This window comes from Canis lupus, chromosome 22 (genome assembly GCF_048164855.1).
Source record: "Canis lupus baileyi chromosome 22, mCanLup2.hap1, whole genome shotgun sequence".
In the NCBI taxonomy this organism is placed as follows: domain Eukaryota; kingdom Metazoa; phylum Chordata; class Mammalia; order Carnivora; family Canidae; genus Canis; species Canis lupus.
In genome coordinates this window covers 42458149-42473886 of record NC_132859.1, presented here as the reverse complement: position 1 = coordinate 42473886, position 15738 = coordinate 42458149, and the positions used below count along the sequence as shown (strand labels likewise).

Genomic DNA, 15738 nt, shown 5'->3' with positions numbered 1-15738 from the left:
GTGCATTAAACTGTTTTAAGGCATAGAAAAAAAGAGAAAAGCTTTCAATTTTTTTCGTGAAGCAAGCATAATATTAATGTGAGTCTCCATAAGACTGTGCAAAAAAGAAAATCACCATTCAATCTCACTTACACTGATGCAAAAAATCCTAATAAATCCAAGAGCATTTTGATAGAAAGATATACCATAACCAGTGGAGTCTGGTCCAAGAACATGGATGACTTAATAATAGGAATGGCTTAATAGAATGATTTAATACTAGAAAATATTTGTTGGTTTTTTTAATCAAAGAAGTTGCATGAAAAAAATCAGAACTTCATTAAATGTATTTTAGTGTTTAATATTTTTGATTTAGATATGTGACATCATAATAGTTTCAATGCTTAGAGCTTCTTGAAAATCTTGACCAGGTCTCCATTCAGTGAGAAGTTGGGTAGCTCTGCAGACTGGTGCTGTTGCATGGGGCTCCTGGGTCTGCTGGCTGACTGAGTTTAGAGGACAAGTGAGCCTAGGCATTGAGTGTGTAAGAGAAAGAAAGGCCCTCAAGGGTGCCCCTAGAGGCCCTGTCACCCTCTACGCCTCCCCACCCCCATAAGGGATAGCCAGAACATTCATCTTCCCGGCACTCAGAGGAGTTCAGATGCTCATGGAGCTCAGTGAAATATGTGCCTTAACTCCCGGGGGAGATCCTAGAGGGACTAGTACTTCTGCAATAGCAAAGGTGGCCACTCATTTCTAAGGCATTTAAAATGGTAGTATTTTTAGATGGAGTTGAAAAGTGATGTTGACCTTGAGGTGGAGGAGAAAAGGTTATCATCATATTGGGGATGAATATCATAGTGAATCTCAGCAGCCACTGTGGCTCAATGATGGCCTAGAGCCAAATCAATTAGATGGTTGCACCCATTTTAAACATTTCCCCCTGACATTCATACTTGTGTATGTGATAGATATGAGTGTATATTGACAGAGAGACAGAGAGGAAGACAGTGGAGAGGGTGTGAGAGGAGGAGACTTGTTTTATTTTTCAGAAAAGATCAGTAATTCAGGATCAATGCTTTCTTTCTCCAGTCAACCTGCTGATCACCTGGTTCTGGTTTGCAGAGCAATAGCTGCTTCTCAACTAAGGCGACTACCCTTGCACTGGGTGGCATTTGCTAAATCCTCCCTCACAAAAGGGCTGACCAGAGAGAATGCAAGCAGACTTACAACATTTGGGGGGATGGGTATGTACTGCATCATATCCCCTTGGACAACTAGGCTTGTCCTCAATTCGATTGTTGGCATACCCACCCATCTGCTAGTGCTGTGAGGATAGTGTCCACTCCAGTTTCTACCTCCAAGCACCCGATGCATTAATAAAGAAATGTAGCCAGTAAGGTCCTGGAGAACCATAGTCTTCTGGAAAGTCTCCCCTATTAAGGCAGCTGTGTGGAAGTCCAGCCCTGAGACACAGCACTGAAAGCCCGCAGAAGGAGAGGGGAGCATGGCACTTACTAGTTCCGTCCTCCCCCTGCAGCCTGGAATCTGCATCACCCCTTCTCCAAGGGCTAGTAGTCAGCTTCTCTTTAATTTCTTCTGGGGATGAAGTTTACCACTGCAAAAACACACCCCTTTATTTTTAATTTTTTTCAATATAAGAGAGTCTCTTTCAATGAAACATCACCTACTCTATCATTTTAAAAACCTGTCAACTTTATAATTTAAAAAAGACATCTGCCATTGTTTTGTTTTCAATTTCCCTGAAATACAGGTGTCGTGTCTTTTATCATGTGCTCATAATTGTAATTTATATTAATTCTTTTGTTATTTATTTAAAGATATTTTATTTATTTATTTATTTATTTATTTATTTATTTATTTATTTATTTATTTATTTATTGCAGGGAGAAGCAGAGGGAGAGGGACAAGCAGACTCCACACTGAACATTATGCAAGGGCCAATCTCAAGACCCTGACATCATGACCGGAGCTCAAACCAAGAGTCCGATGCTCAACCAAGGGCACCCAGGTGCCCCTCATTCTTTTGTGATTTAATTTTACATTTTCTTGGCTCCCTTTTCCCCCCAATTCATGTGACAATGTTTTTAAAATTAACTTATAATAACTTTTTATGACTCAAAATAACCTTTACATTTTTCTTTTAAAGATTTAATTTATTTATACATGAGAGACAGACAGAGGGACAGAGACATAGGCAAAGGGAGAAGGAGGCTCCCTGTGGGAAGCCCGATGTGGAACTCAATCCCAGAACACCCCCCCCCCCCCCGGGGATCGTGTTCTGAGTCAAAGGCAGACGCTCAACCACTGAGCCACCCAGGTGCCCCAACCTTTATATTTTTCATATTTCTTTCCTAATTTACAATTTGTCTTTTTGTTATTATTGGTTTTAATAAATATTTGAAATTTTATATAATTATATCTTTCTATCTGAAATCTTTTGTTTTTATTCATAGAAGCCCTTTCTCCATTCTGAAAAATTTTAAGTATCAGTAATATTTTAATGTATGTTTTTACATTCTTTACAAAAATCTTTAGTATGTATTTAACTCGTCTAAATTTTTGTTCACTGTGAAGTCTGGACTAGAGCTGATTTTTATATCCCTCCCAAAATTGGCACCTGGCTGGTTCAGTTGATGGAACATACCACTCTTGATCTCTGGGTTATGAGTTTGAGTCCCACATTGAGGGTAGAGACTACTTAAAATTGGCCATTTTCCCCAACATCATTTGTTCAATAATACATCTCTCCTTCTTGATTTACAAATCTTTATAATATGCAAAATTCCCAAGCACATTGCACCCAGTTTTCTTGGAATAGCTTTTACCTTTATAAATTTCTTCCTAGTATTGACAGTCTTAACTCTAAGAAACAGGGTTGCTGGAGAGGAGGTGGTGGGGGGAGGGGTAACTGCGTGATGGGCATTAAGGAGGGCGTGTGATGTAATGAGCACTGGGTGTTATATGTAACTGATGAATCACTGACCTCTACCTCTGAAGCTAATAATACACTATATGTTAATTGAATTTAAAACAATTTAAAAAATTAAATAATATTAAAAGTCAAGTTCTGTAGCACTAGCCCCATTTAAGTGCTCATTAGCTCCAAGGGGCTTTTGGCCATCATCCTATGCATTGCAGTCTTAAGGTTCTTGCTCCAAGCATAGCCATCACTCAAACTGTGGAATAGGCTACCTGGTATCTGCTGTTTTTCCTCTCTCCTCAGGAGCTCTGGACACCTCCCCCCACCTCTCTTTGACTCTGTGGTCCCTAATGGTTGTTCTGGGCAGGCTCCACTCCTTCCAGTTTCTCCCCAAGCTCTCCTGGATGCCCTCCAGATTACTCTCTTAGAATGTAAGGGGATGGATTAAAGGCTTTTGCAGGGCAGTGTGAAGGAGGCTTCCAATGCAAATCTACTTTTCCAAATTATCCTCTAATTGCTGGGAGCGGGTGGGAGCCAATCATAATGAATTCTGCTGCAGAGCTTTACTTAATCCTGGTATATAATATTCAAGGACTCAGCCTGGTGAGCACAAAACTTCCCTGTCCTTGGCCACAGCCCCTCCCTTACCCCTGCAAGCCAGGCCACAGTCAGCACAGCTTCTGTTAGCAAATAATAAAGTAGCTGCCCGGTATGCAGAGAGGATGACATCAGACTCTGTCTCCTGACATCTGGAAACCCCATAATGCTTCTGCATGAGAACTGTCATTATTCCTTTCAAATGGGCTCAGGGGGTCAGCCAGGATGGGGATGTGGATCTCTCTCATCCCTAGCCATGAGCTTGGTAGATACTAGCCCTACCTCCCAGCTTTTCCCTGTCTAGAAGGTGAGGGAAAATATCTAAGCAGCAGAACAGTGTAAAAAGAGGCTGCCTCTGAGGGAGGCTCTCAGAGAGCTGAGCTCCACAGCTGAGTGTAGGGTGCTAAAAGCAGAGACATCTCTTCCTTTTCACAGGGGCTGTCATGCCAACTAAGACAGATTCAGGGTGAATCTGCTGGTGGAAATGACCCCCTGTTGGTGGAAATGACCCCCTGCAATGGTTTCTGTCCCCTACAACGGTTTGTTTTGTTGTGGATAGTATTCTTCTTCTTTTATTTGAGATATAACAGAAATTGTATATCTTGATTAATTCTGACTGTTGCAAGCACCTAATGCAACTACCATGCCAATCAAGTTATGGAATATTTTCATTACCCCAGAAAATAACTTCAGCCCCCTTCTCAGACATGCCCCCTGCAGGGGCAACAATGATTCTAACCTCTTCACTACAGTTTAGTTTTGCCCTTTCTTGAACTTCACAAAAATAGAACCATATAAGATGGACTCTTATGTCTGATCTCTGCTTAACATGATGTCTATGAGTTTCTTCCATGTTGTTGTGTATTGGTAGTTTATTCATTTTCATTGCTGAGTGGTTCTTCATCAGAAGAAATGCCTCCATTTGTTTGTGTTTCATTCTCCTATTGATGGACATTTGGGTAGTTTACAGGGTTCATCTATTATGACCAAAGCAACTATGTCTTTTTGGGGACACATGTAGTCATTTCCCCACGGTACATATCTAAGAGTAGAATCACTGGCACATAGGTCAGATGTATGTTTAACTTTATTAAAAACCAGTTTCCCAAAGTAGCTGTAGTGTACCTACAGCAGCTTTTTACAAGTATTCTGGTTCTTGACCAGGCAGCTGGCGGGCCAGCTGGCAACCAGATCATGGGAGTCTGAAGGGGCTGTTTGTGTATCCTTCATTTGGATGAAGGTCAACAGAACCCAAGCTTGAAACAGTTTAAATCAAGAGGGGAGTCATTAGTTAATGGAGTCCAGCGTGTCTGGAGCAAAAGGCCCTCCATTATGTCTTTTTGGTCTCTCAGCTTCACTTCTCATGAGCTGCAGTTGACCTTCTCCCAAGCCAGCCTTCTCCACATAGCTGAGGTATGGCTCCTCACAGCCTGGGTCCCTTCCTGACAGCTTGGCAAACATTTGGTATCTTCCAACCCAAAGATAAAAAATACTGAAAATTAAAACTACCTCAGCTGCCATTTTTAACTTTTCAGATTGGTAATAATCTTTAGAGTTTGATAGCACTCTGTGTTGACATGGCTATGGAGAAATGGGCAGTTTCATACATCGCAAACAAGAATAAAAATTGATATAACTCCCATGGAAGAAAATTAGCTCACATATATCACAACTAGCAATCCCGCTTCTCGGCATTTGTCATACATATATTCTCAGACATGCAAGGCAATACATATGCAAGGTTAGTCATTGCTATATTGTGTGAAATAGCTAAAATAGGAAATAACCTAAATGTCCATCAAAAGGGCACTCATTAAACAAAGTATGGTACATATATTCAACAGAATACCCTGCAGTTGTACTATTAAAAAAATGTGGCTGAGGAAGCACTCTGCATATGAGTATGGAAAGATCTCCACCAAGTTACAGTTTGAAGAGAATAAATCCAGGAGCAGAAAAATGCATTTTATGTCACCATTTGTGTAACAAAAGGGGGATGTGATAATAAAATGGTATTTGTTTGTATATGTGCTCTCCCAAAAGGCCATGGTTATGGAGGAGAACTGAAGAGAGGGAAGGGACAAGAATTTTTACTCTATACATTATACTTTTCTAGAATTTTTGATATTTGAAAGTGTTACCTAGTTAAGACATTAAACACTCCGGTTGTTTTTTGAAAAATATTTTATTTAATCTAAAGAGAGAGAGAGAGAGAGAGAGAATGAGCAGGAGGGAGAGGCAGGGGGAAAGGGAGAAGCAAACTTTCGGCTGAACATGGAGCCCAACATGGGGCTCTATTCCAGGACCGTGTGATCGTGACCTGAGCCGAAGGCAGACATTTAACCAATTGAGCCACCAGGTGCCCCAAACACTCTGATTTTTTAAGTTGAAAATTCTAGCACCTAGTGAAATAAGGCAGTAGCTGCTAGGGATCTGTGAAAAAGTTCCAAGGGGTACTGAACATGGGTTGTTTTAAGGGAATGATTTTCTTGATCCTTAATTTCCATACACACACTTTTATGGTTTCCTTTGCATGAGAATAGCTCTGAAATGACCAAATGTGTTCTCAATTTTTTTAATTTGTTTTACAAAATGAAAAAGTTTTACTTTATTATTAAGGAAAGGCAAAAATGCATTGCCCTCACCCCAAGTGACTATGGTACATTGCCACAGGGTATGAAATCCTCAGGAAGAGTGGGGTATGATAGGAAAGGATTCCTTTATTGCTAAATCAAGTTTCCATTACCCCCTGGACTCTCATATTTTCCCATCTTATACATTTTATGTTGAAGGGAGAGACGGTCTAAGAAACAGTGTTTTGACCATGTTAGGATGCTTTGAAAATAGACATATGGTAGCCTGAGTGGTGGGAGTCAAGATCATTTCCCTTCTTGAAGGTGAGGACAATGACAGTGAAGCAGAGACCATCAGAAACACTGAATGCTAAAGAAAAAAGAACTTGGTTTTTAAGAATAAATTTAACTATAAGCAATACTTTCCAACTACACTAAGTACTAATCCCAGGTCAAGTCTTCAGCTGAAAGGAAGAGCACAATAGCACAGCCCAAGCATGTAGCTTAGTGACACTGACTCATTTAAATGCAGCCTGAAAGCCTTGCAAGACATTCACAATTCTCAAGATACATCAAATAAAACCCACAGATAAAATTTTTAGGTGATTTGTTTTGGATTTTGGATGCAGTGTATCCTATTCAGTAGGGCAATTTAAAGCCCTTTTTATGAAATCATATCATGAAATAATCCAATGATAGCTAATGCTTATTTTATTCTACCATATAAGATATTTGATCTTTTTACCTTCTATTAAAAGAGTAATATTATTCTAGCTTCTGGGATGATTAATTTTCAGCTGAATATACCTTTCTCTTTCATTAAATGCATATGACAAGTTAGATCCTATTTTATCTCATTAGGAGATGCATTTCCAATTGTATTTAACTTTTTATGTTTAATAATGATCAAAATTAATAATTTTTTTTGTAGTTTTGATCAGTTGTGTGACAATTCAGTCCAGAATCATTAAGAGCTTTAAGGTCATAGGAATAAAATATTTTAATGTATTAAAAAATATATGTTAAATGTACTTTTAATGTGTGATAGGGTAATCAATAAAAGATTTTCAGTTTTAAAGTATGCTAAATTATGTTAAAGGTGTATGAAGTAAGTAGGAAAGAAATGTGAATTCAAGGAGAAAACTGAAAGATATAAAATTTCTCAATAGTGAAGAAGAGCTTATTCATATACTTTAGATTGGTGATGTGAGTATGAAATTATTATGAGTTCCGGATCCCTTTAATATTTTAAAAGACTGATAGTTTTATGTTTATTTATTTATTTATTTAAGTTTTATGTTTAAATCTCAATATTTGCAGTACAAAGAAACTTATATCAAAATTCTTACATGTGAACTTAAAAATATGCAATGAGACACATTATTTTTCAAAATCGTTTTTGATATGTGCATGTAAGTGAAAATGTGGGGACCACTGAGCTAAGGAAAGGCCATGGTTACAAAGACAGAAGGTGCTGTTTCTCCTCCTGATCCCACCCTCTCCACCTCCCCTGTCCATGCCCAATTGGACCAGGGAACTCTGTGCTTGAGCAGCCTTCAACCAGCCTTGCCCCAAGAATTTTCTCTTTAGCCATTGTCCATTAAAAATAAAAATAGGGGGATCCCTGGGTGGCGCAGCGGTTTGGCGCCTGCCTTTGGCCCGGGGCGCGATCCTGGAGACCCAGGATCGAATCCCACGTCGGGCTCCCGGTGCATGGAGCCTGCTTCTCCCTCTGCCTGTGTCTCTGCCTCTCTCTCTCTCTGTAACTATCATAAATAAATAAAAATTAAAAAAAATTAAAAAATAAAAAATAAAAATAGGGCAGCTCAGATGGCTCAGCGGTTTAGTGCTGCCTTCAGCTCAGAGTGTGATCCTGGATCCTGGAGACCCAGGATAGAGTCCCATGTCAGGCTCCCTGCATGGAGCCTGCTTCTCCCTCTGCCTGTGTCTCTGCCTCTCTCTCTCTCTCTCTCTGTCTCTTATGGATAAATAAATAAACTCTTAAAAAAAATAACAACATATCATTTAGCTCTTGCTACAATTATATTGTATTAAAAAAACAACAACCAGAAACACCTTAGTGGCATTCAGCAATAAATATTTATCTCAGGTCATGAATCTCTGGATTGGCTAGCCAGTTCTGCTAATCTTGGCCCAAGGTCTATTGGGACCATCTGGGCTCACTCATGCATCTGTAGTCACTGGGATGGCTTATCTTTTCTCCATGTGAAATCTTATCCTCTAGGAGGCTGGTTTGGGTTTGTTTTCATGGCCGATGGGCAGACTTCTAAGAGGGAGAGAAAATATGCCAGACCATCTGAAGGCCTCACTCAGCACCGGCACACCATCCTTTCCAATGTATCTTATTGGCCAAAGTGAGTTACCAGCTGGTTCAGATTCCAAAGGTGGGAAAGTAGTTTCTAGTTCTTGATATGAGGTGTTGCAGTGTCACATTACAAAGAGTAAGGACATGAGAAGAGGTATTGGAGCCATTTTTGCAATGAATCTCTCACAAATAAAAACAGCTATTACAACTTAGGTCCTTGAAATGGGCCAGATGCTGAGACTCGATGTTTCAAATGGGCGAATGCATTTATTCCCCCCAAAAGCATGGAGAATCTACCCATAAGTCTCCTGGTATTTTTTTTTTTTCTGCTCTTCTCATAGATATCTTGAAAATCTTTTCTCTTAAAATACTTTTCCCTAAAAAGTACTTTTCCCCGTAATGAGGCAGAGACAAAGACCTAAGGAAGATATAGGCCACAGTGACCAAGGGAAAAGTTAGGTTACCTCCTGCAGAGCAAGATTTTCTGCTCTCACAAACCACGTAAGGCTGGGGCTAGTAGACAGAGAAGGAGAAGGCAGACTGTGGAGGAAGGTATGAACTGTGAATACTCAGAGTAAGGGGAGAAGATCCTCTTGTCTTTAGGATGAGGAATGGGGTGGGAAGGAGCTATGCCCACTTCTCTGGAAGTGTGGACCTCCACTAATCTGTAGCTGGGACACAATCTGCCAGAACCCTCTGAAACTCATCTCAACTATGGTGTGGAGTTTGAACTATTTTCATGGAATGCACAGTAAAGATAAATCTTATTCCTTGGTCAAGGTAGAAAGAATGGAACCAGATGGTAAGGACCTTATGAGCCAGGGCAATATGGACAGATTGACCTTGCGTGGGTCCTCTTATTTGAGGACTTATGATGGGCCCGGTACCATACAAAGTGCTTTACCTTGACAGCCTCATTCTGCCTCATTTCAGCTTACAATCCAGGACAGGGGTAATTTATGTTGTAGTAGGCCAGTGGTCCCAGCCTTCCCTATAAGCTTTCTCCTTGACATTCTGAAAGAGGGACGGGGAGGGAAAGGAGGACTGGGAAGAGAAAAGGCCTCTTCCTTGGCAACAGACAAAAATCTTTTCCTTGATTCTGATTGGTTTATCCTAGATAATGTGCCCATGGTTTGTCCAATAATTGCCGAGTGACAATTAACTTAGGCCTGGGCTGCTGAATCAATCTTGGCAAGGGAAATCGGTTATTATTGGCTGAGACTAATCCTAGTCTACCTCTGGAGTGTGTGTCAAATTTGCTAACCACTTTGGCACTACTCAATAGTGGGAAGAGTGCAGTGGAATTTGGGAGGTCATCCACTACGCCCACTGCATGTGTGCTATTATCACTCTCACATTGTAGAGGAAGCTGAAGCTTAGGGAACAGAAGGGTAGTGTAAAAAAAAACGGTCTGCAGCCAGCAGACAAGGGGGTTCAAGCCCCAGCCCTTCTGATGCTGATGGGGAGCCTGGGCATCTCACTTCACAACCCTAGTCTTCCGTCCTTCCTCTGTCTTCAGGTGGTTTATCTTTATGGTTTTTTCCTGGTGTTTATGATCTGGATTGAGACTCTATGACCTGTTCAAGCTCACAAGACCAGTAAGCAGAAGTGCCCTGAACCAGAATTTGGTCAAATGGCCATACCTATCTCAAGGAGGCTGGGAAATGTGGCCTCCAGCTACATGGCTAAAATTTGGGGGTGATTTTGTTCTAAAAGAAAGAGTGGATGTTGAGACACAATACTCTGACACAGTTTTTCTTTGAATAACATAAACCATCGTAGCAGATCTGAATTGTTAAAATGTTAACACATTTTATTTACTTATTCAGAGATTTCTCACAAATGCAATTAATAATTTTTTATTCCCAGACACAATGTGTAGAGGAACAATATTTTGAAATTTTAATTGAAGCATCTTCGTTCTTGCTAATTTATTTTAATCTACAGCCCTTCCTCTGCTAAAATTAGACTGTGAGGCTGAGCCTTATCTCCTCAGGAGCGGACTGAAATGTGGAGATAGAAATGAGCCAGTGTTCAGCTTTGGATTTTGAAACAGACTTTTGAAGCTCATGGCAGAGGCAATAACTTTGAGAGATAAGACTTTTTAAATTCTAGACTGCTTGAATACCAGAAGCCCAAAGTTTATTCCCTAAACAATAGTTTCTGAAGGAGTGAATGATGATGGAAGAGCTTGTTTTCCTACCCAGAAGGAAATAAGATCTGTAGGAGGGATGAAGAGGGGAGAGTCAAAGAGCTGGAGAAAGGCTAGGCTGGGATCTGAGCAGGGCTCTCCCTCCTTTCCCACTTCCCCCGTCTGGGGAGGACTCTGGGCTGCCAGGGTTATCAGACAGGGTAGTGGAGCCTGATCACCCAGCCCGCACCCCAATTTCATCATCACTGCCTTGTGATTTAGGCAATTTACTTCTGTGCCTGCACTTCCTTTCCTGGAAGGTAGAGATAACAATATCTACTTTATGGTGTTATTGTTAGGATTCAACTAGTAAGAATGTACAAAATACTTAAAACAGAGCCTGGTACATAATAAGTGCCCAGTAAATCTTTTGTTCTTATTAACATCTGAGAGGAGAGGGATCTGTATAGAGTTTCACTTTGTCTCCACTTCTTAAAATCTCTAATTACAGCATTTCTTCCACATTTTTTTCAGTTACATATGATTCAGATGTTTTGCACTTGACAGTTTAAATTATTAAGTAAGTACTACAACTAACGTATAACATTCTTCAATTACACAAATTACATTAGGTAGTGGGGATGCAGAAATTCTTACACACTCTGAGAGCACTGCATGAAATTCGAACTCTGTAAATCATGTTGAGTCATACACCTTGTGAAATTGTAGACTTAATTTCCAAAAGGTTAAGTAAGGAACCATTCAGAGATGTATCCGATTCACAGTGTACCAGTCACCTGCCATTAACATTTCCAAGTTGACAGGCATGGTGTCCACCCATCCATGGATACCAGCAGGTCCATTGGTTTGAGAGACTACAAAGAAATTAGACCCCAATGAAATTTGATAGAAACACATTTGGGGGGAAGATTTTCACAAGCACAGAACTAATCTGGACGGTTTGAAAAGGATTGGCTTCATGGCTTCATGCTGCCTTGAAGTTGCAGTCGTGGTTGAGTCCAGGTCCACTTGACTAGGAGTAAGGGACGTGGTTTCTGGGACAATCCCACGGTCTTGCATGGAGTGGCTAAGCCTTTCTTAGTAGTATTCCTTTCCCCTGTGCTCCCTGCACTCATGTGCACACACAAACACACAACCCACACTCCAGCAGGAAGCAGGCTTTCCCCCTAATCTCCTGCTTTGGTTGCCATAGCAACCCTTGTAGCCACGTTCCTAGCTGAACGAGTTTTACCAGAGGAGACACCAGAATATTTTCCTGCACTGTTCTCACTGGAGGAACAGAGGCAGGATTGGGTGAAGATGGCTCAAAGAGTGGCCTGCAGCCAGGTAAGTGAGAAAAGGCCCCTCAAAGACATCAGATCAACTCCAGGTGGAGCCTTAGGGGAGAAAGCCTGCCCTTGTATTTGGAGTGGCTCACCAGGCAAAGGTTGGAATGTACAGGGAACCCCCTCTGCGGACCCAGCAGGAGGCAGGGCTCCAGGAGGCAAGGATGGCTCTGTGTAGAACCTCAACTGCTGGTACCCAAGTGCCAACCTGCCCACATGTACTCTCTCTCCACATTATGGCTGGCAGGGCTTGAGCTGGACACAAAACCTCCATCTCCAACTTCTCGAAAAATCCAAACTAAAATATTCTCTAATAAAATTTTTGGTAAAAAAAAAAAAATTCATGGTAAAAAAATAGACCAATGTTTTTTACTATCATTGCTTCTCCAGGCCTACTTGCTGCTTACTGCAGCAGCTACTGACTTAACCCAACAGGTAGCTCAGTTCCCACCACATGCCTTCCATGAGCGGGACCCTGAGTATGGTGGAGACTGGGTACAGGGTGTAGAACAAGGTGAAGAAGGTAAAGGAATTCACCTAAGAGGGCATGCTTCCTATGGTCTCCTGATGCCAGCACAAGGGCTGGAAATCTCCTTAAGGCCTGTTTAGGGACAGATAGCCAACATCCTCTAACAAGCTACAAGGTTGCATGGTAATCAAGCTTCAGGAAGTCCTTTCCTTCAAGAGCATCGCACTGGAAACTGGTGATATGTTCGCAAGGACAGGGAAGATCTTCCCATGTCTGGAGATCTTTAATGATGGAGAAACTATACAATACTTGAACTGAAACTCTAGTGACCTCTGAGGAAATTTTATAGCTTTTATTAGAAAACTAAAAATGATTTACAGTAAGTGAACTAAAATTTCGACTCAAAAGGCTGGAAAAAATAGCAAGATTAACCCAAAGATCTTAAGAAAGAAGATTCAAATCTTAGCTCTGCTATTTATATTGGCAAAGAGTTTGGGACAGGTTAATTCACCTCTTTATACCTCAGTTTCCTCAATTGTAAAATGGGTATAGATAATAAAAGCATTTACCATCGCACAGTAACTGTAAGGATCAAATAAAATACCAAATGCAAAAGCGCTTTGTGAATGATGTAACATATTATTAGAAAGAATTTTCATGGACATGGAAAGGTACAGCATGTATATACAGTCTTATTTTTGTAAAAAAATGAAACAGATACAATACATAGAAAAATCTGTCCAGATAGCTACCAATATATTAAAATCCACATCTATAGCAGTATTTCTCAACTTTTTCAAAATAACCTTCCTCCAGAGTCTTTTTAAACCTTTTTAACCTTTTTAAACCTTCCCCCCAAATTTTGTTCCCCAACGCGATTTTAATACTCCAGATATACTGTCTATCTATCTATGTGTGTATTGTATGACTGTTTGTACATTATAAAAGAATAAGCTTTTCTCTTTTTGAGACCAGTTTTTGTCCTCTTAGGGGCCATATCATGCCCATTGAGAATGGATGGTTTATGGACAGTAGAAAAATGCAGATTTTTCTTTGTGTTTCATATTTTCCTTTACTTTCCCTTTTATTTCTTTCTGTTCTCTTTCTCCTCCTTCCTTTACTTCTCCCAATTAACATGCATTTCTTCTGTAATTTATTTAAAAAAACTTATTTATTTATTCATGGGAGAGATAGAGAGAGAGGTAGAGACATAGGCAGAGGGAGAAGCAGGCTCCCTGCGGGGAGCCCGATGAGGGATTCCACCCCAGGACCCCAGGATCACGACCTGAGCCAAAGGCAGAGAGGCTCAACCACCTCTTTGTGTAATTTAAAATATCATAGTGATTTTTAAAAAATCAAGATGGATAATAAGTGTTTTGGACGCTTCCAGACCCCTTTCTTATGTGTTAAAAGTTAATACAGGTTAAAAGCTCAGAGCATCCTGGAATCAAACTGCTTGCATTGGAATCATGACAGCATCTCACATTTGTGTGACCTGGAGCGTGTTGCTTACCTTCTCAGAGCTTCAGCTTACTCATTTTCAAAACAGCAATACCTGCAGTGTATCCCTTTAAAAGTGGTTGATAGTAAATTGTCATTCATGCCAACTTGGTGGCTGCTAACATATTTCCACCCCAGGAAATGAGTGTAGCTGGGGTCTCCCTGGATGAAATGCCTTAACCCGTCGAAGCTACTCCAAGGGAGAGAATTTTCCACACTACAGCAAAAAGGAGGCTTGTCTTGCTTGTCCCTTGGGCCTCAAATTGGGAGGGCGTTTATTTGCCTACACTTTTCCATCCTTCCTCAGCCTTAATTAAAAACCTAATTTCTCTATTACCATAACAATGAGTGAAACAACAACTGATTTGTTTCGCCAAATTAATTCTCCTTTTGGGAACCTGGGAGAGCATTATTTATCAGAGCAGCAGACAGAGATTTAAAAATGGAAACATCTTTCCAATACAGAAGCGAAGCTCAGTAAATGATGGGGCTAATATTTCAATGTTTAAAGGCATCTTGGAGATTAGTTCACTGCGGTGTCCCCAGCATCCAGGACAATGCTGATATACAGAAGACACTCAGTAATTACTTGCTGAATGGGTAAGTGGCATTAGTATCACTATGATCTCACTCTTCAAGAGTTTTAGCTGTTAGTTACACAAAGTATTTACAAGCAGGTGCAGGAATTTAATTTGTTTTGACGTTCCATTGGATATTTTGTGTATTTCCACCTGTTGGCAATTAAGGAAGAACAGGTTTACCTTTTCATGCACAGTCAAAACGAACAAATTCCACTAACATCATTCTATTTATCAGTGATGAAATGTTTCCAGAGAATGAGAAACACAAATATTTCCAGCGTAGGCTCCAAAGTTGTGTTTTTTAAAGAAATATGATGGTGTCATGGGCTATGACAGCACCTTAGGGGTTAACCTGTATGAGATGGTGAACTCGCTATTTTACATGCTAAGATAAACATTTTGATAGTCTAGAGGACTCCATCATACTTTCTTTTTCTAATTTATTTTTTTAAGAATCAAAAAATTTTTTTAAAAAAAGAAAATTTAACCTCAAATTGTAACCAGAGGGGAAAGGGCTAGAGATATCCTTTCTAAGATACTTTTATTGTATTACAATTTCATCTTCATTTCTCATTTTGCATATCTTAAGGTTTATTCTGAAGAATCACTAAAGGGAAATGAAATGCCATTATGTACCATCAATAATGAAAAATTTAGGACATGGGAACTAGCACCTACTCACTTTCTATTATTAGCCAAAACCCACAGAGCAGAAGGAAACAGGGATGGGGGTGGGGGTGGGGGAGAGCCACAAGGCCTTCTTTACTCTGTGTCATCTCTGATGGGTAAGGCTCAGTAATTCTTACATTTTTGTGACTAGATTTTTTGGAGCTGAAAATTGCTGCCACCAGCTATGTTTGGGCCTTTGCTTCAGGCACTCTTAGGGTGTGATTTAGGAACTATTTCCAATCCTAATGGGAAAATTTAGTATCCAGTCCCCAAAACCATGTGGTCTGCAGCTCTGTGTTGAAGAATTATAGACTTTCAGAGCCAGGAAGTAAACAAAACCCAAACAAAAAACATTCAGAGATACTGTAGTCCAGTGGCATCAAACCTTTTTTGAGCAGCAGAACCTACTCAAATGCAAGGTTTCTGGAAGTTGTAGCAGTTAGTGTTGGGGCCCTATCCAGATCCCCTTAAATCCGCTTCCCATGACTTAGATACACTTTCATTTCCACTGGCTAGTACTGCTTCTGGACTCACAGAGTCCTCTTTGCCCATACTGGTGGGAAATCCAGAAATCCATAACTTTCTGGAGTGGTCCTTACCAATGATCCATCAGCAGTACAGGA

At 40.4% G+C, this 15738-nt stretch overlaps 1 protein-coding gene and 1 long non-coding RNA gene across 5 annotated transcripts in view; both read left to right on the top strand.

The window, feature by feature from the left end:
• Window positions 1-2419, top strand: part of LOC140614213 (uncharacterized) — a 93988-nt gene extending 91569 nt beyond the window's left edge. For 2 of the 4 annotated variants that reach the window (XR_012015124.1, XR_012015121.1), the window contains 2 exons: window positions 1072-1226; window positions 1887-2419. This is a non-coding gene — a long non-coding RNA (uncharacterized lncRNA). The remainder of the gene's footprint in view (window positions 1-1071; window positions 1227-1886) is intronic. The other 2 variants (XR_012015123.1, XR_012015122.1) reach the window with 1 other exon arrangement.
• A 9451-nt stretch (window positions 2420-11870) lies between these two features.
• Window positions 11871-15738, top strand: part of LOC140614389 (uncharacterized) — a 41115-nt gene continuing 37247 nt past the window's right edge. Inside the window, exons 1-2 of the mRNA XM_072793639.1 lie at window positions 11871-11897; window positions 12287-12419. Coding sequence (XP_072649740.1) covers window positions 11871-11897; window positions 12287-12419 — 160 coding nt within the window. The remainder of the gene's footprint in view (window positions 11898-12286; window positions 12420-15738) is intronic.